This window comes from Astatotilapia calliptera, chromosome 1, assembly GCF_900246225.1.
Source record: "Astatotilapia calliptera chromosome 1, fAstCal1.2, whole genome shotgun sequence".
NCBI lineage: Eukaryota > Metazoa > Chordata > Actinopteri > Cichliformes > Cichlidae > Astatotilapia > Astatotilapia calliptera.
In genome coordinates, this window is record NC_039302.1 from 7,488,834 (window position 1) to 7,516,533 (window position 27,700).

Below are 27,700 nucleotides of genomic sequence, written 5' to 3' on the forward strand. Positions count from 1 at the left end.
TTCCGCGAAAATGACGTCACTTCCGGTTTCGGCCAGGAAATGGCGGACATGTGATAGTTCGCGCTGACGCCTGTTTCACTGTGGGAAGTGTTATGAACAGCTGATCGGATCAGCGAAGCGTGTTTCTGGAATATTATGTTTTTGTTCCTGCAAGCGCTTTTTATGCAATTTTTGCAAAGCTTTATGTGGAAGGAAACCGTGACCGAGGACAAGCTGATGGTATGAGATGTAAGTACAACTCCTCTGGTTTCATATGCAAAACAAATTATTGCGCTAGCTTACACGGTTCAGGTTCTACAGGGATTTAAAAATAGTTACACAAAACGGAGCGTGCTGCTCTGACGGCTTTAAAGGGTTAACAATGACTTTAAAAAATAATATAAAATAGTGTGCAACACCACTGAAGTTTTTTTTTTTTTTACCTCTCTTTTCAACCAACGGCAGTCACTCTCCTCTCCAAATAACTTCTGCTTAGCTTTCCGAGCTTCCCTCAGGTCCTCTTAATCAGCGGTCTCCAACCTTTTTTGCACCACGGACCGGTTTATGCCCGACAATATTTTTACAGACCAGCCTTTAAGGTGTCGCGGATAAACGAGGGAGGGGCTAATAATCGGCTCAGTCATTTTTAATGATCGTTGAAAGCCCAGATCGTAATCGTGATTAAAATTCGATTAATTGAGCAGCCCTACTCGTGCATTAGTTTTTATTTAGTTATTGACTTGTTTTTGTCAGACAAAAGATAAAGGTCGTTGACAAAAACTGAGACAAAAATTATAGGTCGACAAAACTAACCATCTTCCACCCAACTGCACTTTCAACAGTCCACAGGTTAAAGAGGGATCTGAGGTGCATAATCCCCTTTTGTATAATTTTCACATCTAGCAATCCTGGTTACAACACCTGTTAGTAACCATGCGCTGCATAAAAATGGATGTATGTAGCTAATGTTACATCATAATGGTGCCCATTGGTTTTGAACACTATATGTTAAAGTCTCAATTTAAAACATTTCAGCCCCATAGCATGGGAATCTATTTAGTTCGGCTTGCCTTAAAAACAGCTGTAAGTGGCCATCAGCAAAACTGTGGAGTCTTTTTTGCTCAAACTGATATCATCATGTTGGTATAGTTCCTGGATCACCAAAACTAATGTTGGTCCAGGTTCAAGAACACATGTGACCAATTACATTGTAGTAAAGTTATAGTTTTGCAACATGGACGCACCCTACCTATAGCCCTGTAACTCTAACCGCGATCACATCCCAACCCCCAATCCTAACGGCCCCTTTTTTGGATTTCTTCCTGAGTGGACATCAGCAGGTGTTTTCCCACGTTGCAAAGCTATGACATCATAACAGCGTGATTGGTCTGATGCAATGTTGATCCTCGATGAATAGTTGATTGATTAAAATGTTGATCCAAGAACAACGCACAACACAGGGATATCCGACCTGATTTTTCGATCATGTTGGACTGGTGGTCCAACAGGTCATGGTGGTCTGGAAGATATTCTATGGTCTTTACTGCCTCCTTCTGGTGGTACAGGTGGCACAAGGTAAAATAAACAGTGCAGAAAGAATTTAAATATTTTAAACTTTAATGTCCCCAGTATGTATACTCTTACTCTAAGGACATCTTATATGTCGGACAACATCATGGAATGCACCAACGCAAGACTCTGTGATACAACCATTTAGTGCAATTGCTTTTTAAAAGCAAGTCATCAGTTAATTTTTTGAAATTCTCTCCATATATTACCTTTATTACAATGTCCTAATAATAAGCTATGCTCAGTGTACCTTAAGATTTAAGAAGAGTCGCTGACATCACCCTGTGAGACACAAGTTACAGATTTTGGATTTTCTATTTACCGTTTTACCAGAAGCAAGGACCATTGAAATTCAACCCATTTTTAAAACAGGATGAATTCTTGATTTTAACACAACGACTTATGCACAACGGCTGCAGCAATTTTCAATTTGTACATGTTCAAATGCTCTCTGTGCTCTTTCTGGAATGTCTAATACAAATACCACCTTAAAAGAGTTTATTTTAAGCAAATGTTTTTGCTATTTTAACACTACTCTTCATTTGTTCTTGTGCTCATCCATCTATCTGCCCTTTGCTGTGCCCATTTTCCTCTTTGTGTGATTGTCTTGAGTGCAGATGATGCCGGGATGCCAAGCATCCTCTAGGGCTGCAGCAGAGCCAAACAGAAGGGAGGAGTGGAGGAGCAAAAGAGAAGAGAAAATGACAAACACGAGCACAGGGGATCCTGAGGGCAACTAAAAATAGTACAGGGAAAAGGAGAGGAGAGTGCAGGGGGAGTCTGGAGGCACAATGATGAGGAAAACGTAGGCTGGGTTATTTTTAGTTGTTTTAAGAATGAAGTGATTTGCAGTCAGAACAGGGGAAAAAAAGGAAAAACATTTTACAGCTGAGTGCATGTTCCCTTCACTCAAATAAAACAAGATCTATTTTAGGAACTGCAGTCTCTGGCAAATCTAGGTTAGACTGGCTAGGTGTTCCAATGATAGTGCTACTATGTGAACAACATTGGGGCGCAGGATTTCATGACACCTTACAAGATATAAGGACAACTGTACAGAAAAGTTAAACAAAATGAGAATTTTACCAACCACTCTTATTTTAACGCCTCAACTTCAGCATTTTGAAAGTCAACCATCTTGTGCCGAAATTGGGACAAGAGGATAAAAAGTTATCAGACAGAAAGCAGGGTTAAAATGACGCATGAACTCATGGACTCGACTGTCCAGGATGCTGCTAGAGGTGAAACAGCGTTTTCTTGGCACCTTTTGTGGCCAGAAAACCAGTCAATTAAAGTATGAATCACACAATCAAGTTCAGAATAGTTACTGACCATGTATATCCCCTTTCAATTAATTCAATTCAATTTTATGTATATAGTGCAAAAGCAGTCACATCAGGGCAATTTATATTGGGGCGATCGTGGCTCAAGAGTTGGGAGTTCGCCTTGTAATCGGAAGGTTGAATGTTGTGTTGTTGTGTCCTTGGGCAAGACACTTCACCCGTTGCCTACTGGTGGTGGTCAGAGGGTCCGGTGGCGCCAGTGTCCAGTGCCTCGCCTCTGTCAGTGCGCCCCAGGGTGGCTGTGGCTACAATGTAGCTTGCCATCACCAGTGTGTGAATGTGTGCGTGAATGAATGGATGACTGGATGTGTAAAGCGCTTTGGGGTCCTTAGGGACTAGTAAAGCGCTATATAAATACAGGCCATTTACCATTAGTAAAGACCCTACAACAACACAGAGAAAACCCCAACAATCAAATGACTGCCTATGAGCAAGCACTTGGCAACAATGGGAAGGAAAAGCTCCCTTTTAACAGGAAGAAACCTCCAGCAGAACCAGGCACAGGGAGGGACGGCCATCTGCCGCAACCAATTGGGGGTTATGGGAGAGAGACAAGACAGTAAACACTGCCGAAGTGAGGCAAAGATAATTAACTATTGATTAAATGTGGAGTAGTGACCCCTTATTGTCATGATTTCCCCATGTTTTTATGGCTATTTCCAGCAGGGTAACGCACCATAATGCAAAACAAAAGTCTAAATGTTTTTCATACAGCTGAGAATTAGTTCAGCAGACTTCAGGAACCTCCCCAGTTGGCATTCTGCTGGATTCACCAAGCAAGACAGGTGGCTTGAAGTGCAAATGTGCAAGTTGCAAATCTGCACAAATTGTGAATTGAATCGCACTGATGTGGAGCAGAATCTGATGCCGGCAGATCGGAGTGAGGTAAACCTATAAGCAGTTTGCCAATCACCATTAAGCAACAAAACTGTGCCGTCTGTGAAATCAGACGGCACTGTATAAAAGTCTGCAACCATCAAAAGTTTAGGGTGGAAACAAAACTGTATCCAGTATTGGTATGTCACAACTATGTCATTTGAAGCAATGTTTGAGAAATAGCTTACCTTCCTAATAAAATGCTCAGCAAGTGTCACACAATGCATTAAGGCAGCTGTATTTTTTATAAGTCATTGTCTCAGATAACGTATGATTAGAATGTGTAATACCATCACAGCTTCCCTTTTCTCTCTCCCTCACAGTCTCCTGCTCGCTCTCTCACACACCAGTGAAATGCAGGCACCGCTGAACCAGAATCACGAGGATCCTGCGTCTCATGTAAAGCTAACTTATGAATGGCTGTAGTCCCGTTATATAATCGGGCCATCCTCTCAATCAAGTCCACTTCAGTGAGACAAAGTTTGTGAATGAAAGTAGTAGCCGAGGCTAACGGGCTCCCTTTGCCTCATTGCATATTCTGAATCATTTTGCATCTGGAATCCAAAAATATCCTCCCTCCCCTTCTGCGTTTCCATTTTTAGCCGTGCACAAAAAAAAAGATCAAAGGCGTCGTCGGTTCACATCCCCCGAACATTTGGCTCCTCTCTAACACACTGATGTGACTGGAGCTGCAAAGGCTGAGAAAGATGTAGAGTCCTCTGATTTTAGCCTTGAATCTTGAATTGTTGGAAATGGTAAAGGAGTCAGGAGAACGTGTCCAAGACAAAAAGAGAAATATACAATATAAATATGCAATCAAAAGATTGTGGAATCAGCAAATAGAGATTGGAAAGGCATTGATAATACTTCTATGATGCCTTATAAGCATTTTAATTTCAGGTTTGGATTTTCATTGACTATGTAGTTTTTTTACTGACAGGCCCTACAGGTCCTGGGCTCTTCTGGGGTGCCTAAATGAATCATTATGTAAAAAACTTCTGAGATTTGTGAGCTACCAACTCTGATGTTGGTGTGAACTTTGTACACCAGACTTGCCAACACCAAAGCAATCCCGGCAGGCCAGTCTGTTCAAATTTCAAGGTTCAATCAGTAAGCAGGTAGGACAGATGGACAGCATTCAATCTAACTTGATAATCCCCTCGAGCCATAATCCAACGATAAGACTTGCAACTGTTTTACAAGTGATGACAAAAGGGCTGATCATCCCTTCAACACTATGTATTCCTTTTAAACAAAAAAGGCATCAAAGGATTTTCTGCTGCTTTACTAAAGAAGTCTTAGTGTGTAACAAGTATATGCTGAAGCAATATGGGACGACTGGATACGTCACAATCACCCCACCAGAGTGAAACATTAAACAGAGCAGCCACAGCTGTGACACACCGCAACAACCCCAGCATGAGTCGTTCCCAGTGGTTTCAAGAATAGGAGAGTCCATTAGAGAGCACCGTGTGTGCTTGTAGTCCACTGTACATTCTGTATTATGTTAGGTGCACCATCACAGCCCAGTGCAATCCAGTTCACCCTAAGAAACAAATAAACTACAGAGACACGAGGTGTGATTAGAAATGTTAAACTATTGCATCTATAAAATGCAAAAACCTGCACCTGCTTTGAATTTGGATTGTATCTTACAGTGAAAGGCACCAGCTACATTTTATTAAAAGGCCAAAGTTGCACGGCACCAAATCTGGTGAGAAAAATGTTCATTTTTCAAGGACATCAGGCAATGGTACGTGCCATACTTTAGGTCATTTGTGCTAAATATTCTCCCTAAGACGCCGAAGGATTTTACAAGAGAAAAAACAAACAAAAAAAGTGGTCAGACTCTCAGACTAACAAACAAAGACCTGACCTGACTCGGGATAGTGGCACTGGCAAATATAAATTGCTTTTATAAGGGCAGTAGCAGGGCTTTTGCATAGGACCTCATCTAATACAAGCCATGTGTTCTGCCTCAGTGGAGTTACTCTCACTGTTCATCGGTGTTCTGATAATCTCAGTCAAATAAGATTTTTTTAGCACATGTGAGACCTTAAAGAAATTCAACCCTGGAACTAGAGATACACAGAAACCACATATGGATCAGATATAATTTCAATCCAAAATCAAAAAGATAGACCAGGTATCATGACATCAGACCAATCAATAAAATGTGTGTGGGGGGGAGGGGGTGTTTTTTCGTCTTTCCTCTATGATTTCAAACGATGGTCAAATAAGCTGACGCATAAGCTGTAATAATGATGACAATACATTCCCTGCAATGTTACCAACTAATGTGTCAAACAGTACTGAGTTATAAAAGAATTTATTATGGAAGTGACTTATAATACTTATACTACAGAATAACACTGTAACAAAGTTAAACAGAAAAAAGATTAATGCTCCACTGTTTAATTCTGTTTACATATCAGAAAAACTATCATTTTGCACATTTCAATTATATATATATATATATAGTGGGGTGGGGTGTTATGTTCAGACAAAGAATAGCTACTTAATACAACCGACAGGACAACAGGACAGGTCCCTTTATATTGTACCATTACTACTTGAATAAATAAAACTGGCTGGTAGTCTCCCCAATTAGTTTCTCACCTGCCCACTTTCCTAGTTTGGCGGGTGACAGGAGCCGTCCGTTGCCCAGCACCCACACCCTGAACCCGGACAGCAGTCGGTACACGGTGCACAGAGACAACCAGGCCGCGGTCAGAGCACCGAGCCAGAACAGCGGTGCCTCCACGGCCCGAAACACGGCTTCTCCGCTGAACGACATAGCTGCACTACACACTTCTGTGTCTGAACTGCGTATCTATACTAGTGCCTGAATTTATTGTATCTATATTAACGTGATGACAAAGTGCTCAAAGTGCACATACATGCGTCAACCAGAACCCTTCCTCTGTTGGACACTTCCGCATCAGTGTTTGACTGCCTGTGATTGGCCCGTTCTCTTCTTCTTCTTTTAATGCTTTTAAAACCCCCATCGCAACAAATCTACTCGTTACTACCACCTACTGTTCCAGCACAGGCTGGACCCAAAACGACCGTCATGCGGCTACAATGTTTTGCAAAATATACGCGTTAAATTCTTCTATATAACATCTTAACTTCCTACCTGTTATGTTGGTGTAAAGTAACAACTTTAATTTAAAAAAAAAAATCACATTTCAAAAGGGACCGTTTTCACTCTATGAAGCATTACGGTTTAAGGATTTACTAACTTGGTAACATCATATCAGTTTCTACTTTTACGTCCTTCTAATGTTTATAATCTTACTTTTTTATTTTACGTTTCATCCCTTAATATTGTAAGCGTTATAGTGCCCTAACTCTACCTCTCATTTGCCCTTAGTGTGCTTTGCCTTCTTTGGTTAAAAATACTGAATATTTTTTTTCTTCCCACAAATAATAACACTAATACTACACCTTCAGTATTCCAAGCCATACCATGCTTGTGTTATTTCACGTGTTTTCTCTGTTTGTTTAATAGCTGTATATGCGCTTGCACATACCTTTTCTCCAAGTGTCACTTTAAACAAACATTTCTTTTTTCAGGCTGAAGCTGAACCTGCTTGCATTGTTCTATTAATTGCTCAAATTTGCCCATCTTTTCTTTTTCTTGTTTTCATATTCTTTTCTGTATTTCATGTATTTTCTCGTAGTACACTAAATGTGCCAGTTGTGTTTCTAATCTCTTGTGTGGGGAAAATGCTTGTATTGTAGATGTTAATGTTTAATGTTCTCCCATCTTAAGACTACATATATACATGTACTGTATATACTGTTATGTCCACTGGCAGCAATTTCAAAAGTGCTCAACACGGTGTCTTGATTACACCGTAGAAAGCTTTAATGAGGACAGTGATTTGATCAGTTTTCAGTAGTCAATGAAAACACACATTCTTTTTACCTGTGTTTTCATATTGTTTGAAATACTGTAGACTGAAAATGCAATATGAAACACCCATTTCAATTTTACACCCGAAGTGTGTGTATTTTTTTTCTCCCTGTTTTCTTTTATAAAAATACTTACATTTTATCATTATGCTTGCTTTTGTCTACACCTTACTGTTTTTAAAGGCAATTTAATGGCAATAGTAGAACTTACATTTTTTTTTTTTGGAGTTTTCTGGGTTTAGCAAATATACGTGTCATGTTTTTGAAATATAGTAAGAAATCTTGTAAAAAAAAAACAAAACAAAACAAAAAAAAACTCTTTTACAACATTTCCACCCAAAACATTTTGAAAAACAATTGTTTTGAATTTGTGGGAAATTATTTTTTAGCATCCCAGATGGAGGTGTAAATAATAAATTGACACCATGCAGAATCCTGTGTTTTAATTTCAAAGATGTGTGTCCACAAATCCACTTGTGATAGATATTTAGTCTTAACTCTGCTTTCTTTAAAAAAAAACAAATGGTTTGATTATTTGTTTTATTGCCGTGATTATTCTGATTGTAACTCCTCTTTGTTTCATAGACACGATGTGTGTAATTGAATCAAACTTAATATACAGACACACACATACGGAGTACACAGTTCAGCCAAGTGGAGCAGACATGAGTGGTCCATAATGTGAGTGTGAGCGTTATATAAGCGCATGACATCTAAAAATAGAAATGCAGCAACTGTAAACATGGATCTGAACTGTTGGCTTTAAGCTTTCAAAGGAGTCTGGATGAAAGTTAGATTAACCCAGCATCCCGCATGTAAAGTGCCTAAAGTGGTGACCGTGAGTCTGATGGTGAGTACGGCTGGCATGATAGTGAGTGGGTAAAAAGTGACAGCGCTGATAAATAATCGAGAAATATATCTGACTTTTTTCTTTCATTATTTTTTTTAAGCTCCTGATGAGTAAAATATGTTTATAAGAAGCACACAGACTTCTTTTAATAACGCAATGTGCTGGACCGTAGTAATTTAACACCACATGTTTAGAGTCATTGTGTTTGTTATTTTTGATACAGAAAAGTGTGACAAGATGATGAGATTTGTGTCCGTGCACTCTAAGACACTGACTAGTTTTTGTACAACACACAAACATCGCATTCTTTCATCAACTTTTATATTTTCCTTTTTTTCTTTACAAGGATTTTACAGGAGATCAGTATAGATTTTATTCTGAATCTTTACGTCTGTCAGATTCAGCTTACACATGCACACACACACACACACACACACACACACACACACACTGCAATACGTCATATCTACCGGCTTTTATTATTGTGTAGTTCCATGTGCGTCTTTACAGCAAAGAATCACATTGATGTGTGAATACCTAATTCTTTACAACACGTATCTCCTCAAATCAAACATGCAAACTTAATGAAGACACACGATGCAGGATTTTTCAAGGCTTTTATTAATCATCCATGTTGTTGCATAGAGACTTGAAATAACTTTATTTAAAGACAATAATAATGATAATAATACACACAGTTAATGACGTACCACAAAATTGAAATTCGGTGTATATTAAGGGGAAAGGAGAAAATGAAATCACAGTTGGGAAATCTGTTTAAGTTTTACATATCATTGACTTTTTAAACACCTGAAAGAGAAAACAAGAAAGAAAGAGACTGAGCTGAAATGTAATATTAATTTTAAAAGAAATGAATTACATAGCAAAGCAAAGAATCTTGAAGAAGAAAACAGGATTGTATAGCAAAACACACACACGCACACACCTCAGTAATAACTGGATACAGTTTGTTCACATGCTATGTGTGTCTTATCTTACCTGTTGTTACATTAAGGGAAACAGAAGTCTGTTATCATGGAGAAAATCTACACCTGAGTTAAATGTTATATGTTCAAGGTAACTCGTATTTGAATGCATTTATTAGGGCACCCTTTACAAGGGAGTGTATCTATTTATTGACATATTTTTTGGAAAAGTTCACTTCTCTTATTTTTATTTTAACTTACTCCATGCTAAGTGAGTTTCTCTGCAAACTGTAAAATTGTATAGTTTCTATGTAATTCTTGTTGTGCTTATCTGAAGACTTTCTGCCTGATACACAAACGTAGGTGCAGAACACGTGCGTGTAGCTTTCAAGTATTTAGTGACATTTGCATAACAGTGTATATGCAAAATCTCAACAAAGTAATCATATAAATCTCAGGATGCTGTGGGAAACTTTGCACGTTTTCTTCACTGCACGTTTGCACATAATGGCAGTGTCTCGAATCCAGGCATGCAGACATCCACTCTTACGTCTGAAAAGCCAGCACTACAGCACAGACGCACATTAACTCGTAACGAAAATTTCATTCTGCCCGCTGTCGTGAATTAACAGTGATTTTACGTCTAAGCAGGAAAAGCACTGCAAAACAAAAAAGCTGGCATCACTTAATACGTTTACAAACATTATTTCCATGGGATATCTCCTGTGGAGTTTGACGCAGACGTGTTTAACACATTTAAAACTACAAATCAGCTTCTCATTTGCGGTCCCATATGTCAGCAATGACGCATGCAGTACAGCCCTGTAGAAAAAGAGAGGAACACACATACACCACATCATTAATCTACATTTTTGTATATTTTCCAGTATAAAATTTCAGAATCCCTCTGTTTTCCTTAAATTATTTATTTGGTTTGTGAAAGGCTTTTTTTTTTTAGTATAGTGTCCTTCACTGTTGAAAAGACCCTTTTAAGTATTTCTACCTTGTCCCTGTCCTTTCCCCAAACCTCCATCAACACACAATGACAAAAGACTGCCTTCTAACCAGTGTGTGTATATTTCGGAGCTATGATGATTTAAGAGATGTCCTGGAGAGGAGGTGCTGATAGGGAGAGTTGGACATATTCTTCTAAACCAGGAGCTCATGACTTCATGAGATGCTGGAGCTAAGGGAGAGGGGTTTAGGGCATGGTGGTGGGGGGCGTGGGGGGTCACTTCCTGCTTCTTTCAGCCTGTGTGTGACCTCAGAATTTGATCCTGATTAAGGCAGATTTAAAAAGTTTACCAAAAATCATGGAACAATCATACAATCATCATAACATTGTGCAATAATCTGAACACTCATATGTGTGGAGATCTGACTGTGTATGCACGGCAGTGTGGGTTGGAAAAAACAGGCACCCTACACAGGACTGTGTATTGGCATGTCATAAACACATTATGAATATTTGATTGTCAACACGTTAAATGTGCCCCTTGTGCCTTTGTTAAATAGTCCAGTATTTAACAAAAAAGAGTAAAAGAAAATTTGCTTAAGCCGAATCAGTTTCCTTCTTGGAATGATCGTAATGCGTTTTGATCCACAATAACAGACAGAGAACAAAAGAAGATGAATGAAAAAGAAGGGCATGCAAGATAAACGCAGCGAGTGTGTCTGTGTACGTGTCGAAGGTGAGGATTACATCCTCACACCATGAGAACATTACTAGCTGATTTTGCAAAATAAAAAATAAAAAATAAATAAAATGAAAGACTTTACTCTTTACTTCCCTTTTACAGATTCCCTCACGTGCTTCCACCTTCTGACCTCATTGTGCTTTGGTCACTGCTGCTGTGTCTCATTGTCCAATGTGTGATGTGACAAACCTGCGAGTACAAAAGGCAAAAAAAAACAAACCCAAGAACAATGACAAAAAGCGAATTAATGATAATAATAATAATAATAATAATAATAATAGTATGCCGAGGCAACATTATTGCCATAATAAAGACATTTTCTTTCATTCTTTGTGCCAGAATTGACACAATGGCGTACAGGTGCTTGTGAAGAGTAACGGGGTAAATGTACAGATATATACAGATATAAAGGAGTAGAAGCACACAGGGTGATACTAGTATGAATATCCACGCCCAGTAAGCTGTAATTTTAACAATGAAAATGCATCAGAAGTCAAAACAGGGGAGTGGAAAAAGAAATGGTCAGGAAGTGCCCTGTGATGCAGTTTACAGCAGCCAGTTTATTTCACAGAACCATAAGCAAGGAATAGAGAAAAGATGTTTTAAACAAGCAAACTATTCAACAAAGAAATAAAATGAGAAACGAAGCACACACTGGACATCTTCGCTTTGACATCTATGCGCACACCTCACAACCCTAGACACTTTATTTAAGTTGGCAGATTTACGTGTCTTTTTCCAGCTGCAGAAGTGTTGAAAATTTTCTTTCATATATTCATTACTCACAGAATTTTGAGCTCATTTTTACCTCCTTCATCTGGACATGTGTCTGTCCAGTTTTCAGTTTATATACCAGATGCTTATTTGTGGGGGGTTTCTCTTTATGTCTTTATGGAACCCACCGAGTAATACCTCACAGCGCAGGCTGCAATTTTTGAATTTGAATTTAATTTAGTAACTCATATAAGGTTGGATGAGGTTTTACTGCTTTGTGTGCTGTGACCTTTTTTCCCCTCCTGTACATTCATGTCGTGGAACATCCAAACTTAAGGTGCAGGTGTTTTAATGACACTGAGGGTTCATTTGAGGTCCTACAGAGAGCAGCACCAATACTGAATGTGCTTGATCTTATCTTATTTTCTGTAGTCTTTAGAACTGCTTTTCTAGCCTTCGTGTTTATTTACAATTCTATTTCTAATGACATGTGAATGTATTTCACACCAGCACGTTCTTTTTGAGAAGATAGTTCTTTTATAAATAAGCAGAATGCATGTGTTCTTAATAGGAAGGAGTGCCTCTGTAACTCACACTGTAAATCTCATCTTGCTATCTTAAACACAGGACTCCAAGTAAGTTTTGGCAAAGCTGCACACGTTAACCAAAACTCAGAGTGTTTAAAGGAGACACAAAAATGTGTGTGTCTGTGTGTTGTTAGATTAGACCACTTTTGTTTGTCTGGAACTGTCTTTTAAACGAGCGTCAGACATGGCTTTGGAAAACATCAAGATAGAGATTGTGAGCTCACTGGAATTGCTCCAAACTTTTCCAAATATAAGAAGAAAGAAAGAAAGAAAGAAAGAAAGAAAGAAAGAAAGAAAGAAAGAAAGAAAGAAAGAAAGAAAGAAAGAAAGAAAGAAAGAAAGAAATGCATTCAGATGGAGATGTAATGTTTATGGAGAATAACTAAATCATTAATTTAAAAAAAATATTAGTAGAGGATAAATTGTTTATTTATAGCACAACAGAAAAAAAACTGCATAATTATGCTGTGTGAGAGTTTAGATAGGGGTTCTGAGGTGCAAGACAGCACTCCTGATTGTTTTGTTTTCCTTCCCTCTGTTCACTCAGTGCTGCATCAAAGCAAGAGGTGCAAGAGATTCGTGTGTTTAAAAATTAAATCTAAATGAAATGTGTAAAGACACCTTGTTACAACTGATCACTGTGTGTGTGTGTGTGTGTGTGTGTGTGTGTGTGTGTGTGTGTGTGTGTGTGTGTGTGTGTGTGTGTGTGTGTATTGAAAGCATGGGTCACACTTGTACACTTTGTGATCCCAAATCTCATTCTTCCAACACACCACAGAGCCTGACAGCAGCAATGTGACTTCTCAGTCTCAACAACACGAACGATGTTTGGATCCTCCACAAATGCTTTTTGGGGTAAGGGCTTCCCAGGTTCATGTATGCACAGCAAGCCCAGACCGCAAAAAGATTCGTGACGGACAACTGCAACAGCTTCAGAAAAAAGAAGAAAGAAAGAAAAAGAAAAAAAACTCCAGTCATCGATTCCTCGGGGTCTTCATCCTCAAAGTGTTTTCAGATTTTAGAAAGAAAGAAAAAAATGGAGAAGAAAAGAAACGTTGCTCATTAGGGCGATTTTTGCACATGATCACGAGCTTAGATGACTTCCCAGCGAAGACGTATCTAGCAAAATTGAGCTCGAATCCGCTGGATCGGCATAGCTTCGCAACAGCGCGAATCCTTGTTATTAAAAAAGAGCGGCGACGAAGAGAGGCGGCATCTCATTGCCGTTATAGACTTTAACACGCAGCAGAGGATGGCAGCGAGCTGATTGGACAGGACGAGTCGCCATCGACCAATAGCGACGTAAAGGAAAGGAGCACCTAAGCAGGAGGCCGAAGCACCTGACAGTTTTTCATGACCACCCCCCACCCCACCGCCTCCGAAACACCCCCTCCCAAACAACGTTCACTACGGACATTAGTGTGACACCCAGTCCAAAAAATTATATATATATATATATATATATATATATATATATATATATATATATATATATATATATTTTTTTTTTTTTAATCCATCACATCAGCTGAAAGCGCGCGAGAAAACGTCGTGATGTGATTGCACCACTTGTGGATCCCTTTCAGTGATGCTGCAAAAGAAAAAAAAAACACTATCATACCCCCTCCCATTCAGTCCCATTAATAATAAAGTTTTCTTTATTTGCAAACGCTTAATTTGGCTCCAGACCTCCAGCTGCCGAACCAAGGGGCCCTACCCTCGCTTCGTTTTCATTGGGCCGTCCAGCCGTTCATTCGTGGACGCCTCTCCCAGCCGGTCACGATTCCCCCCATCTGTCTCGAGCGCACCGAAGCCAGACGCCACTGACGCAGCACGCGCCTTACTCACTTTCAGCAGTCACGACTCGAGACTCATCGTGCACGGAAGAGGGGGGGAATCTGCAAAGAAGGATCAAATTGTAAAGGTTGCGCTATATTTGAGTATCTGAGGCGGATTGCTGCTTGAGCTGCTCACCCTGCAGCGTAAGCAATGGGAATGGGGGGTTGGAGAAAGAATAGCGAAAATATAATAGAGCTTTCCACTACCAATTAAAGACAAAAAAAGAGGAAAAAGCAAGCAGAGAGAAGTAATCACCCTAAAAGCCCACTGTGAAAAACGTAGTGCACCAAGCTACAACTAGAGTGTAAAAAGAAGCAAAAGCCAGTCTTAAAACACTCCAGCACCACCAACACGGGGACAGCTCCCCACTCGCTCTAACAGCCTTCGTCTACCGCGAAAGGCTTGAGATTAACGTCACGAAGTGCCGCTAATAAGAGCAACAATGGCAACATTATTTCGAGCAGACCGACAAAAAGACACATCCACCCCCCTTTTTTAAGCATAGCTGAGGGTGATCCCCGCGTAGCTGCAAACGCGGACTGCTTTGATATCCCTTCAAGCATGCGGCAAAAATAGCAGAAATCCACACAAAACACTCGTGACACGGCGTTTTTTGTTTGTTTGTTTTTTCAAACATTTGTGGTTCCCTCGTCTTTTACAGCACTGTGAATAGAAACATTGTAGCAAACGGCTTTCTTTTTTTTGCAAAGCATTTAAAACAGAGAAAAAAAAGATCAGGCAGGTACAGAAAGGTATATAGCCTACAACTCACCATTGTAGCAGCGGAGCCTCCTTTAAAAATACGAAAAGTGGCGTAAAAAGAGGCCCCCCAAATAAAACGCCTCTTTTCTTCTTCTTCTTCTTTTTATTAACCATAAAATGTGCTCCGGCTTTCCGCTTCTTCACTGTACTCTTGAATGGTGTGCCTTTTATAGGAGTGATGCCCCCTATCTATTTCTGGATCACGATCCAACCCCGTTTCTATTTTTAGCTCGCGCGTGATGAAAAAAGAAAAGCTCGCAGAGGTTCCTTGGAGGAATTTCGAGCGCGTGCGGGCTGTTTGAGAACTGGCGCGAGCTCCCGCTTCTCCCTCCTTGTTGCACTGCCACGCGCGCGAGCACGCCCGCATGTCTTCCCTAATATACACTGTGGAGAAAAAAGGAAAGAAAAGAAAAAGAAGACACTGGGGGGATGCGATTTGATTTAAACCGAATGGCGAAAGAAGGCAGAAATAGGCTTTTGATTTTATTTTTTATTAATTCATGGTGTTGCCGCTGGAAGCACGGTTCCTGTAACCCCCCGCGCGCCCCGCCATCCACAACACACACGCGCGGACGCCCCACAGCCTATCAAATGTGACTATAAAATAATGTGGTTAAAAACGCGCTAACCAGGCTTTAGCTTTAGCACAAGAGGTCATTTTTTTATGCAGCCCGCTTTATGTTTAACGCCAATAACAAATTTAGTTATAAAGCAGACTTCCTTCTCCTGTGGGCTGCGTCAGTCACTCGGCATTGACGTCAGGTGGAGAATCTCCTACTTTGAAGGTGGAAGCAGGAGCCTCCATTGCCTACGTTGAGCCTAAAGACCAGCGAAGCTCTGCAAATGTAAAATACCAGCGGGTGATACGGAAAGGCCACGGTCTAATGTAATGTCAGAGCTCTGTGTAGTGTCACTGGGAGTAAAAGCCTGCTGCACGACAATAAAAACGGTGAGTTGCCTAAAACATGAGCTCGGTTGGTCAACTTGAGACAACACCAGCCGTCAGATGTGTCTTGTCGGCTCTTATTTTACAGCACAAGGCCCGTCAAGGTGGTAAAGGTCCTTAAAACGACTGTGGGTTGGTTTTACCCTTTCAGCACAACTACAAGTGGCCCTCGGTGTGATCATGCGGAGCTGGACTACACACACACACACACACACACACACACGGTGCAAGCCTGCTGCCGCGGTCTGAGTCCTGCAGATTCTCACTGCACAGGGCAGAATGCTGAAACGCGTAGTAACGGAGCGGCGCTTGGCCGACCGATGATGCTATTTTTAACTCCCATACTCAACATGCCTGGCGCTGCGGGTTTCTCTGCTCAAGGTAGCTTACTATACTGTATGAGAGGCAAAATATAAACACGGGAAAGAAAAGCGGGCGAGATCTGGTTTCTCTAGTTTGGGGGGGGGGGGGGCACTCCTAAGCAAATTATAGGGGTTTTTTTGGATTATCAATTTATCCCTTTATGAATGAAGCACCTTGTTATTCATTAAAGCTGCAACCTGTAGGATTTTATTATATGCAAACTTGATGCATCAGAACAAAAATGCTTTTCTTTTTTGCATAACTAAGGCATCTACAGTTATGTCCATAAATATTTGGGCAGAGACAACTTTTTTTCTAATTTTGGTTCTGTACATTACCACATTGAATTTTAAATGCAACAACTCAGATGCAGTTGACATACAGACTTTCAGCTTTAATTCAGTGGCTTGAACAAAAAGACTGTATAAAAATGTGAGGAATTGAAGCATTTTTTAAACACTATCTTCATTTCAGAGGCTCAAAAGTAATTGGACAAATTAAATAAGTGAAAATGTTAATTTCTAATACTTAGTTGAAAACCCTTTGCTGCCAATGACAGCCTGAAGTCCTTAAGTCATGGACATCACCAGATACTGGGTTTCCTTCTTTTCAATGCTCTGTCAGACCTTTACTGCAGCGACTTTCAGTTGCTGTTTGTTTGTGGGCCTTTCTGTCCGAAGTTTAGTCTTCACCAAGTAAAATGCAAACTCAGCTGCTAAGACCAGCTGGCCAGTAAAGAATATTCCACTTCTTTGCTTTAATAAACTCCTGGGTTACTTTGGCTGTATGTTCTGGATCATTGTCCAGCTGTATTATGAAACACCACCCAATCAATTTGACTGCGTTTAGCTGGATTTGAGCAGACAGTATGTCTCTGAACACCTCAGAATTCATTCAGCTGCTTCCGTCCTGTGTCACATCATTTTTTTAAGTAAAGTCTAGACTAGACTTTCTATTCTTGAGGCTTATGAGTGGTTTGTACCTTGCATTGAACTCAACCAGTCTTCTCTTTATGGTACACTTGGATATTTATGGGCCTACCTCCGTGAGAGTGTTGTTCACTTGGTTGGCTGTTGTGAAAGGGGTTCTCTTCACCATGGAAATGATTCTACAATTATCCACCACTGTTGTCTTCCATGGACATTCAGGTCTTTTTGCATTGATGAGTTCACCACACCTCAGATAAACTCCACGCCTTTAACTGCTTAACTGATAATGACATAACGAAGGAATTGCTCACACCTGCCCATAAAATAGCCTTTGAGTCAACTGTCCAATTACTTTGGCTCCCTTTAAAAAGAGGGTGGCACACGTTAAGAAGCAGGAACTCCTAAACACTTCATCAAATTTGAATGTGGATACCTTCAAATGATAGCTGATCTTACACATTCTGTCCATGTTCACTATATAACTATAATTGGAATATGTTTCAGTAAACAGGTAAAAAAAAAAAAAAAAAAAAAAAAAAAAATCTCATACCTTTCCAGATAGTTGCCCAACCTAGATATAGTTTTGTTAAAAAAATCAGAATCAGAATCAGAATCAGAATACTTTATTGATCCCTGGGGGAAATTATTTTTTGTTACAGTGCTATTATGTAACACAATAAAGTTGCTTAACACAGTCCAAATTCAGTTATATTCAGTTCTCACATCACAAAATACACAGAGCTAGCTCTGGCACAGTGGCAATGGGACTAAGCTATTAGTGTAACAGAACAGACAAAAAGTTCAGGATGTTAAATCCAAAACCTAAAGTATAATCTGAAAAACAGTTGCAGAAATCTCTTCTGAGAGAGAAGACAGAAAATAGCTCAGTGTAAATTATTTTGCGTTAATTGTGATTTAAATAAAACACTTGTTTTCTGCTCCTTTTTTGACTACCTCGACGAATAGATCTGTAGGGGAACAGCATGCCAAGGAAAGACTGTGACAAGGTTTCTCAGGAGCTGTCCATGGTATCAAAACAAACAGGGGTGGGAGGTTCAGCTTACAGTCTCTGGTGATGTCAGGTAGTTTTTTTAGGAGTTGGGCTCGGCCTCTTAGGTCCAGTCAAATAATGTCTTTTTTAAAAACATTTTTATCATTTTTTATTAAAAACATTATCCTTTTTCATCTTTATTCGATAGTCACAGTGGAGAGAGGACAGCAAAGTGAGGACAGAGAGGGAGGGAAAACATGAGGCAAAGGGCCGCGGGTGCGACTCAAACCCGGGCGGGCTGCTCTCAGCCGTATGGCATGTGGTCGCCCACTCAACGCACTGAGCTTAACCAGCGCCCATGAAGGATGTCTTGGTATTTGTAATGCTTCAACATGCCAGGACATTTTGTCAATTTTATGCTCCAAACTTTGTGGTAACAATTTTGGGATGGCAAAACAAGGTCCATAAAGACATGGATGAGCGAGTTTCATGCCGAAGAACTTCACTGGCCTGACTTCAACCCGATCAGAGACTAGCAGAGACTCTGACCCATGCCTTCTCCATCCAACATCTGTGTGTGACTTCACAAATACATTTCTGAAGTAATGGTGTTACGGACCTAGCAGGGCCTTCTCCTGAAGTTGCCTATGTGGGCGTGTCCTACCATCTCTCCTGCCCTAGGTGCCACCTTTTTCTTTTGGACAGCTGACTCCCATCAGCAAGCCATGTTGGTGGGTGCAGCTAGTGAGCTGTGTTCGGTGATTGTTTACTCCCACTCTGTGGAGAGGAGTGATTGGTGACTAAACTTTTTTTTTACTTACTTTTCAGTTTACTGACCGATGCCTGAGTTTTTGTTTGTTTCTTTAAATGGTGATAGCGGCTTGTCCGTCTCTATTAGTTGAGTTATTAATAAAAACGTTAATAAAACTCCTTAATTTAACCCTTTTGCTTCCCTGTCTCCTTTTTCCGACCCGGACACTTTTTGTTACTTTCCCTCATCGCCTGCCCGCTCATATTAAACCTTATAGACTAAGAATGGGATGTCACTGAAGTTCATATTCATGTGAGGGCAGATGAGTAAATACTTTTGGTTATATTATGTAAACAAATGGAGAAGATCTGCTCAATTCATCATGGAAAGTGCCCTATGATGCAATTTAATTCAATTCAGATTTATTTGTATGGCACTAGAACAGTTGCCTCAAGGTGCTTTATTTTGTAAAGTAAAGACCATACAACTATACAAAGAAAGCAAGGAAAGCCCCAACTATCATATGACAACCCTTCCCAAAGTGCTCTGGCAACAATGGGGAAAAAACTCCCTTTTAACAAGAAGAAATCTCCAGAAGAACCAGGTTCATGGAGGGGCAGCCATCTGCTGCGATCAATTGAGGGTGCACACAGGATTACCTGATCTGGCCCTAATTATAACCTTTATTAAGAAGGAAAATTTTAAGCTCAATCTAAAAATAGTGGAGGTTTTCTCATCTTGAAACCAAACTGAGAGTTGGTTGCACAAGAGAGGGGCCTGATAGATGGATGGATGGTTGTCCCCCTATTCTACCCCTATTCAAAATCTCTGAAAACCTCGAGTAAGCTTGCAGTCTGAGAATAAAGTGCTCTACTGGGATAATATGATTCTATGAAGTTTTTATATATGATGTGGCCTGATATTTCAGGAATTGTATGTGGGAAGAAGGATTTTACAATCAATTAGGATTTTACAGAAAGCTCGTGAAGAGAAGCTAATACAGGAAATATGAGCTCTTTTTCTGGTCTTTGTCAGGACTCTTGCTGCTGCATTTTAGATGAATGCTTTTCAGGGAATTATCTGACAATAGCAAAGACGTACAGTTAGTGGGGATAGGTTAACTGGAAACACTAAATTGCCTGTGGATGTGAGTGCGATTGGTTGTCTCTGTCTATGTGTTAACCCTGCGAGAGACTGGCGACCTGTCCAGGGTCATCTGGTTCATGGATAAATATAGCTGTTTGTCATCTGCATAGCAAAGGAAATGTATGCATCCATCCATGCATTTTATTAACCACTTATTCACATCAGGTTCATGGCGAGGGCTTGAACCAGGTATCATTCAGCAAAGGGCATGGTACACCCTGGAATAATGGCCATTCCAATAAAAGGGATAATGGAAATGTATGCATATCGAATGAGGGAAGCAGTTGACAGCGTTTTAGTAGATACAGGTGAATGGCTTAGAAATGAATTGAGCTGCGGTTTGGGGAAGGCCTCGAAGGGGACTGAAAGCAGCTCCTGGGCCTGGCAGATCCCCATGTACTAAATAGAAGTGAAGAAGTGAAAGAATTGAAAAGGGGAGGGAGGGTGGGGGACGTAAACGAGAATGAACAGCTTGTAGAACTGAGGGAACATATATAGATAAGAACCGGAAGTAACGTGTTTAGAGGCGGGGTCCCGCTCCTGAAATTCAGATACTTTATCTCCAATTGTGTTAGAGACATTCCTCATTTTCAAGGACAAATTGAAATATATAAGATAAATACAACTCAAACCAATGAAGGACATTTTAATACATTTTAATAGTCTTTGCAGTCTCTGGAGAAAAATTCTGCTATTCCCTGTATTAAATCCTGCACTGAGGTCTAGAAGGAGAAGCACAAAGATGAGTCCATCATCAAGAGGCCATAAGAAGTGTCATGATGCACTCTAAATCCTGGCTGAAACTCTTCAAATAAACCATTCCTCTGTCTGTAAGCAGACTCACAACTGATGTTTGGAGTTTTTTGTGAAATAAAAGGTCAATGGTGTGTACTATGATGTGTGGACTCTATGTGCATAGTGTACCAAAGCAAACATTGCCCATTCACTTTTATGTGAATGTAATGTACGTATTTATTGGTATTTTTATAATCCAGTTGTGTGGTTCTATTATATTTTTTAAAAACAATTTTAAATGTTGAATATATGAAATAAAAATGACCGTATCTACAGACTCTGTTGGAAATCAGTTTACACACTGGACAACAGCTACAGAGAAGACGTTCAAATAAAACAGCATTCTTCCTCGCGTGTTGAAATCTCCTTCCTCTCGTTATCACTGTGCCTTTAAAACAGTCATCTCCTTTCATGTCCATGTAGGAAACTCACTATTATTATGTAATATCTTACAGCAACATCCATTCACTGTTACTATATTCAGCAGTAGCGAGCTAAATATAACTACATACCATCAGCTGTGATAACAAATTTCAGCGTGGCATCAAAAAGTTTTGCATGAGAACAAATTAGAATCTTAGAACATTGGCCATTTGTTCCACTGTTTCTCAACCTCAAGTGTCTTTTTACATCTATATAGCAGACAATTTTGGCAGAATATAAACAGAGAGTTGCAAAAATTATTCTGAATGTTAATTTTCAAATTTGCATCAGTAGAAATGCAACACAGTGTTGCACAAAATATATATCTCCGTCCCCACTATTAAAAAAAACAACAGCAGCTGCATGTTATTACACTTACAAGGTCAGTGTCGATACTGTGAAAAGGCCAAATCAATACCTAACATGGATAAGTGAGCTACAGCTGATTTATAATTCATAAACGTATGCATCAAACAAAGTGCATTATTTAAAGGCCATGGTGCATGCAAGTTCATGTTTACCAATCGCAGTAACAAAATTAGCTGCCTCAGCTGCAGCAAACTTGACAAAGGACTCCCAGTGAGTATACTATCACTCTGAAAACACTCAATGGGAACAGAGCATCACACACACCCATTCAATGCAGCGTCTCTGTGGTGTGCCAACTCACATGCCTATTACATAACAGGGCTCCTACTCCCAGGCCTGACGCCCCTGATAAATACACGCACGCTTTGCTGCACATGAACTATTTATATACAGCACCCAAGACAGGGATGGTCAAAAATACCACTCCAGTCAATTATTCATTGAGAAACATTCCAAAACACAGAGGAGAATGAGTTCGTCTGCACAGGCTGGGGGGTGGGTGAGGGGGCTAACAATAAACAACATCCATTAGCAATGCAGCAGCTCATTTGTCCTCAGTGGTGCTGAATCCAAAGGGCAGCAAATGTGCAGCTGCAAATCCCCCCATGTGTTGTGCTTGTATTTATAGGAGTCTGTGCATACACTTCAGCTTCTCTGCAACCATCTTGTTCCTTTCCAGGGTTCTAAAAATAGCAGGCTGCATTGTGTGTGTGTGTGTGTGTGTGTGTGTGTGTGTGCCATTTTTAGATCCTGGAAATGAAATGGAAAAAAAAAGAACAAGGCGGCAGAAAAAGATACTGTTGTTTATGTGAATGAACACACCGTTCCATATTTGTTCTAAGGCACTCCATGCTGCACTGGCAACATTGTGTACAAGTAAACAATGCTTAACACAGCCAGGTTTCAATTCATGAGGCCTATATGAATTGTTTCACACGTGTAAAGCTTTAGAAATCCAGTTATTTTCTAGCGTTTCTCACAGTGCATCATCTGTTTCTTCTTTCACTGGAGAAGAAGAAAACTGCATCCAGTGTGACACTGGATGCAGTTTTCTGTGCCCAGAGCGTTCTAGCGCCACCATGGGTCAAGCTAGAGCTGCGTTTTTGCACAAAAAACTTTTGAACCACATACATGACATTTGGCTTCTTGGATTAAGACACATTCAAAGTGAACTGTGATGTCTGCTGCTGCTCTAAAAAGTTTAAGCATTTTCACAGGTCGCCTTTTTCCCTCTCAATCTCAATTAGAATTGGGACAGATGATTGTCAGACCTAGTCTCATGTTATCAGATGGATCATTAGCCAATCGGAGCAAAGCCACCAAACAGGAAGTGAGATCATAGCTACGATGCCTAACAAATGTATTAGAGCATTATAAGGTTTCTGCCACAGCTGACCTAAATTAACAGTATTGGTAATTACCAGAATTATCATTTTTTTAGGTTTCTGTAATGGTTAATCTGTCAGTATGTGCAAGCTCTTTATATTTTTAATGCTAAAATAATATTGTTGTTGTTAGCCATAAATGTTCAAATGTATTGTTTTACAAAAAAGCAGAAAATAATATTCAAACACTTTATTTTGATTAAGGTGAGAGAAAAGTTATTTGCTCTGCAGAAAAATCAGTTTATATATCCTATGCTTGATTCATTGCCGACTTCTCAGAAAAGTCCAGATGAATTTATTTATGGACAGATTTCTGTCCAGACTATTTCCGTTTTCATGACATGTGGTCTAATGAATTTGCTAAGCACCGTACACCAGCAATCCTTGATTGTATTTGCACCAAATGTGGCGTATGGACTCCACTGGGTCAGGCTGAAAATCTGTTGCTTGACCACAGGGGTGCTGTAAGCAGAAGCAGGGTTTTCCTGTCAGTGCATAGAGTACATACAACCACGCTTCTAATGTGACAGCTGTGCTCTGCTGACCTGCTTGGCGTCCTTATCACTGCTGGCAGCTTTAGTCATTTAAGTACTGTTAAAGCCCATATTCACAATCACATCACATAAACAATTGGTGCTTTTCAGTGGGAGCAAACTCAGTTTTGTTTTTGCACTTGTTATACACACACAAAATAATTAAAACACATATATTATTTAAAAAATAACTTATGGTAATATTGATGTGATGTTGTGGCAATCTTAGTTTTGCTATAACACACTCATTGTACAGCTCTGCTGTCCTAATGTGTGAAAATCTGTTATTATCTTCAACTCACACAATGCCAATACAACATCCTTTGAAAGAGGTTCATTCTTCATAGTAGTAGTAAAACAGGTGAATGCTGCATAAAAACCACATTATCTGAACAAGCTGAGGGTGGGTGGGAAGTCTTTGTCAGTCTCTGCTGATAACAGCCTTTGGAATACAAGAGGCATTTAACTTTAACTTATCATTTTTCATGTATTTTCATGTTTTGGTACGATAACCAAGGAACAGGTTTGGGTATTTGAGTAGCAGATCTGGCAATATAGAATAAATGACTGCTAATACAACTTCTTTTTGACTGCAAAATACACTTTTAACTTTGTCTCTCTCTTTGCGAATCCCATTAGGACAATGTTGGGAAATAAAGTTGGTTAAAAAAAAAATTCAAACAGCGCCACCACTTGGCAATTTTTTAAGATTACATGAGTGGAAAAAAAAAAAAAAAAGAATGCTGAGCTTGTCTTTATGATCATAGTTTTCAATCGTGAAATCTCCCCTATGCTTTTATTTTCCAGTGAAACAAAGAAATGACACAGAAACAAAGTGAAATCCACACACTGCCTTTAATACTGTACATTTAATACAGATTCCAGTTTTTTTTATCATTATTTTTTCTTTTTATAGATGGGCAATGAGATATCATTTTTCTGCCAGATGATTTCCATAAGTTAAGAAGCAAATGTAATAGCATAGTTTATTTTCTGTCTTTTGTAGCTTGGCGCAAAAATCTAATCGTTTAGGTCCCATATAAATAGGAATGCTTTAAGAAAAAAAAAAAAAGTGCAAAAGAACTGAATGTCCCCATCCATTTTAAGAAGCAGAAATAGTGAGGGAATATATTAATCGAGTCAACCTCATTTAAACTCGAGTTGAAAAGCACATTCCATAAAAGCAAATACTGTATCATCCCCAATTACTTTAGATTAAAATGTACCATTTTCAGGCGGTAGTATCTCATTATCCTTCAGCGTAATAGAGCAATATACTTTTTTTTGTTTTTGTTATAGATCCCACTTCCTCATATTAAACAGCAGTAAAATGTCTTCAAGAAAGACAGTTTAAGCTTTTCTTCAATTTAAATAAGTAAGAGAATTAGGTGGGTTCTGTGGTCATTAGTTTTGTCCAACTTTTATTGCAAATCATGCAAAAATTGATTTGCAAAAATGAGTCTGAGCCTTTTGATTTTGAGACATAACAAAAATCCTGCAAGTAGTGGGCCAAGATTATCTACAGTTTTACTGTATGACAGTTCAAACTTAATTCTTGGTATTGGTTAGACCTTTTAAAAAAAAAAAAATTAAATAAAAACAATCCCCACCCCCACAAAAAACCCCCAAAAAACAAAAACAAACAAGGACTCAAGATTCAGCCGATTATAAAGCTCGACACCTCATGTTTGACTTAGTTCATTTTTCCTACACTTTTACTTTGTGCAAGTTTGTTGCAATCTTCTGATGTGTATTCTGTCTGCATGTATGTGTGTGAGTGTTTATCTGATGTGTGCATGGCCAGTGGGTACTACTGGGATTAAACTGGCTGAGTGGTTTAGGGCTGACGACGTTCCCTCTTGGTGAGCAGGTAACACTGAATGGTTCTCAGTCGATCTTTGGCAGGAGCGAACTCTGGCTGCAGCTTCAAAGTAGACTCGTACCAGCGCATGGCTTTCTCAAACTCCTCCTGGTGACGAGGAAAACAAAGACACTTGATGTGGTATGATGCACCTATGATGCTGGTGAGCAGCTCTCAGTAAATATTGATGGATTATTAGAAAAAAGTGTGACTGTGGCTGTTACCATTGCTATATAGACATTGGCAAGGGTAAAGTGGTTCACGACGAAGTGAGGAGCAATTTCTACTGCCATGCGAGCCACTGTAAGCGCGTCCTCCCATAGCCGGGCGTTCTGGAAGATGTTGGCCAGGCTGATAAGTGGCACATCCTGGTTTAAAAGTCACGAGAGGGAGAAAAAAACAAAAAAAACAAAACAACATATAAAGAGATTTATTTTTCATTTTCACAAGAAAACCACTGTTGGGAACAACTTTTGCCTAACTTGCCTTCATATGATGGGGAGCGTAGTTGAGTGCTTGTCGTAGACAGTCGATGGCTCTCTTGCCTTGACCTTTCACTCTCCAGTATAGTGCAGCCATGCTGGATAAAACCCAGGAAGTCTGATTCTGCCGTTTTAGGGATTAGAGAAGAGAAAAACTCAATGAACCGTGTTAGTCGCACTGGAGTTGCATGGTACAGCTATCAAAAGAAGTACAATAATATTCAGAGAAAAACTTTGGAGAGTTTAATCATAAAGCCCGACTGGACAAACAAACCACCAGAAGTGAATAAACCACAGTACCGACTTTCACAGTGGGGTGTTTATATTTGCTAGATTCAGTTTTGACTTAAAGCGAAGGATATTCTGAATAACATGCTGTAGCGCCAAGGAGACGACCAGTGATCAGATGTTTATACAGCTGAATATATTTTTAGACATCTTTCCTTTATTAAAATACTAGTCTAATGGTAATCACAGTAAAACAGTATTCTCCTGATATATGAACATGACTTGCTGTACATTCAAGTCATAACAGGTGGAAAAATCTATTATTCTAAAGCAAAAACTTCTTTTTAAATTGCCTTGGACCATCAGAGAGCCCTTACCTTCTCCAGGACTTTAGCAATGCGGGTGCCCACCTGCTCAAAGGACTGTGGGGAAAACTTATCTTTGCCGAGGTTCTGCAGGACCTTTGGGTTTGGAAAAGAAGAGACATAAATCACACTATGAGCTACTGTAAGAAAGATGGGTTTAAAAAAATCCTGTCAATCAAGTTAAACACAACAAAATTGTGTTTTTATTTCTTAAGAAGGTTCTGAGATTGTTTTTAAATGTTGTGTGTTTTCCCCCACTTAAGGGTAATTTGAAACTTTTAAGTTCAAAAAGAGTGATATACAAGCTTGTCAACAATTTGGATGAGAAGACTAGAATGTAGTGACATTAGTTTTGATGTGATTAAGTTCATCTTATTTGCTCTTAGAAAAATCCTTCTGTAAAGGAAACCTTAACATGGAACTTTTTTCCAGTCTTGTGCTGTTTGCATTTATTTTATATGTTGCCTCTTGTTATCTCCGGCTTCTGCCTCAGCATACCTCACGCAGTTGGCTCTCCCCAGTGTAATGGATGGCGGCACGATTGGCTACCCCTGCCAGGTGGTCGAGGGTGTGCATACTAGCAGCTAGGTTGGCGTTGCATAAAGGTTCAACAGCTGGCTCCTGGAGTGGAGTGGCAAAGTCTATGTGCTCTGTGATGCTGATGGGAGGGAGTGGAGAGAAAATAAAAAGAAATTATCCAGCTGTCTATTTCTTATAAATACATTTCTAAGTTCTGTTAAAAATGAAATTGCCACCTGCTTTCACAGTGATATGGTAATAAAACAAATCCTCTTTGAATCTGTTTAGAACTTCATAAATACAGGATAAAAACGTATTCAGGACAGTGAGAGCCTTACTCAATGTTCTTGGCAGAAACAGCCAACCAAGTGCTAGCTACAGTGGTGAGGTCCACCCTCCGTATCCGCTGGCACTCCTCTGGCCCTGGCCAGCCAAGACTTGTGTAGTCTCTCCAACGGCCTGTCCAAAGAATAAAGAAAAAGAAAAATACAGTGACACCTCTCTGAGAGGCTTTTTCTCTGTGCGTGATGTTGTCAGTTAATACTAAAGGT

At 39.7% G+C, this 27,700-nt stretch overlaps 2 protein-coding genes and 1 long non-coding RNA gene across 3 annotated transcripts in view; all 3 read right to left on the bottom strand.

The window, feature by feature from the left end:
* Positions 1-6,742, bottom strand: part of hsd17b12b (hydroxysteroid (17-beta) dehydrogenase 12b) — a 28,281-nt gene extending 21,539 nt beyond the window's left edge. The window contains exon 1 of the mRNA XM_026161046.1: positions 6,387-6,742. Within this exon, the coding sequence (XP_026016831.1) occupies positions 6,387-6,564 (178 nt within the window). The 5' untranslated portion in view covers positions 6,565-6,742. The remainder of the gene's footprint in view (positions 1-6,386) is intronic.
* Positions 6,743-9,139: 2,397 nt separating this feature from the next.
* On the bottom strand, positions 9,140-15,426 carry LOC113018024 (uncharacterized). Its single transcript, XR_003271678.1, has 2 exons — positions 15,074-15,426; positions 9,140-11,350 (listed from the first exon to the last, which is right to left on the bottom strand). It is a non-coding gene; the product is annotated as an uncharacterized LOC113018024 (long non-coding RNA).
* Positions 15,427-24,530: 9,104 nt separating this feature from the next.
* The window catches only part of ttc17 (tetratricopeptide repeat domain 17), a 30,287-nt gene continuing 27,117 nt past the window's right edge, over positions 24,531-27,700 (bottom strand). Inside the window, exons 20-25 of the mRNA XM_026161263.1 lie at positions 27,488-27,608; positions 27,129-27,288; positions 26,643-26,726; positions 26,042-26,161; positions 25,780-25,923; positions 24,531-25,663 (exon numbers count right to left, since the gene is read on the bottom strand). Of these exons, the coding sequence (XP_026017048.1) occupies positions 25,532-25,663; positions 25,780-25,923; positions 26,042-26,161; positions 26,643-26,726; positions 27,129-27,288; positions 27,488-27,608 (761 nt within the window). The 3' untranslated portion in view covers positions 24,531-25,531. The remainder of the gene's footprint in view (positions 25,664-25,779; positions 25,924-26,041; positions 26,162-26,642; positions 26,727-27,128; positions 27,289-27,487; positions 27,609-27,700) is intronic.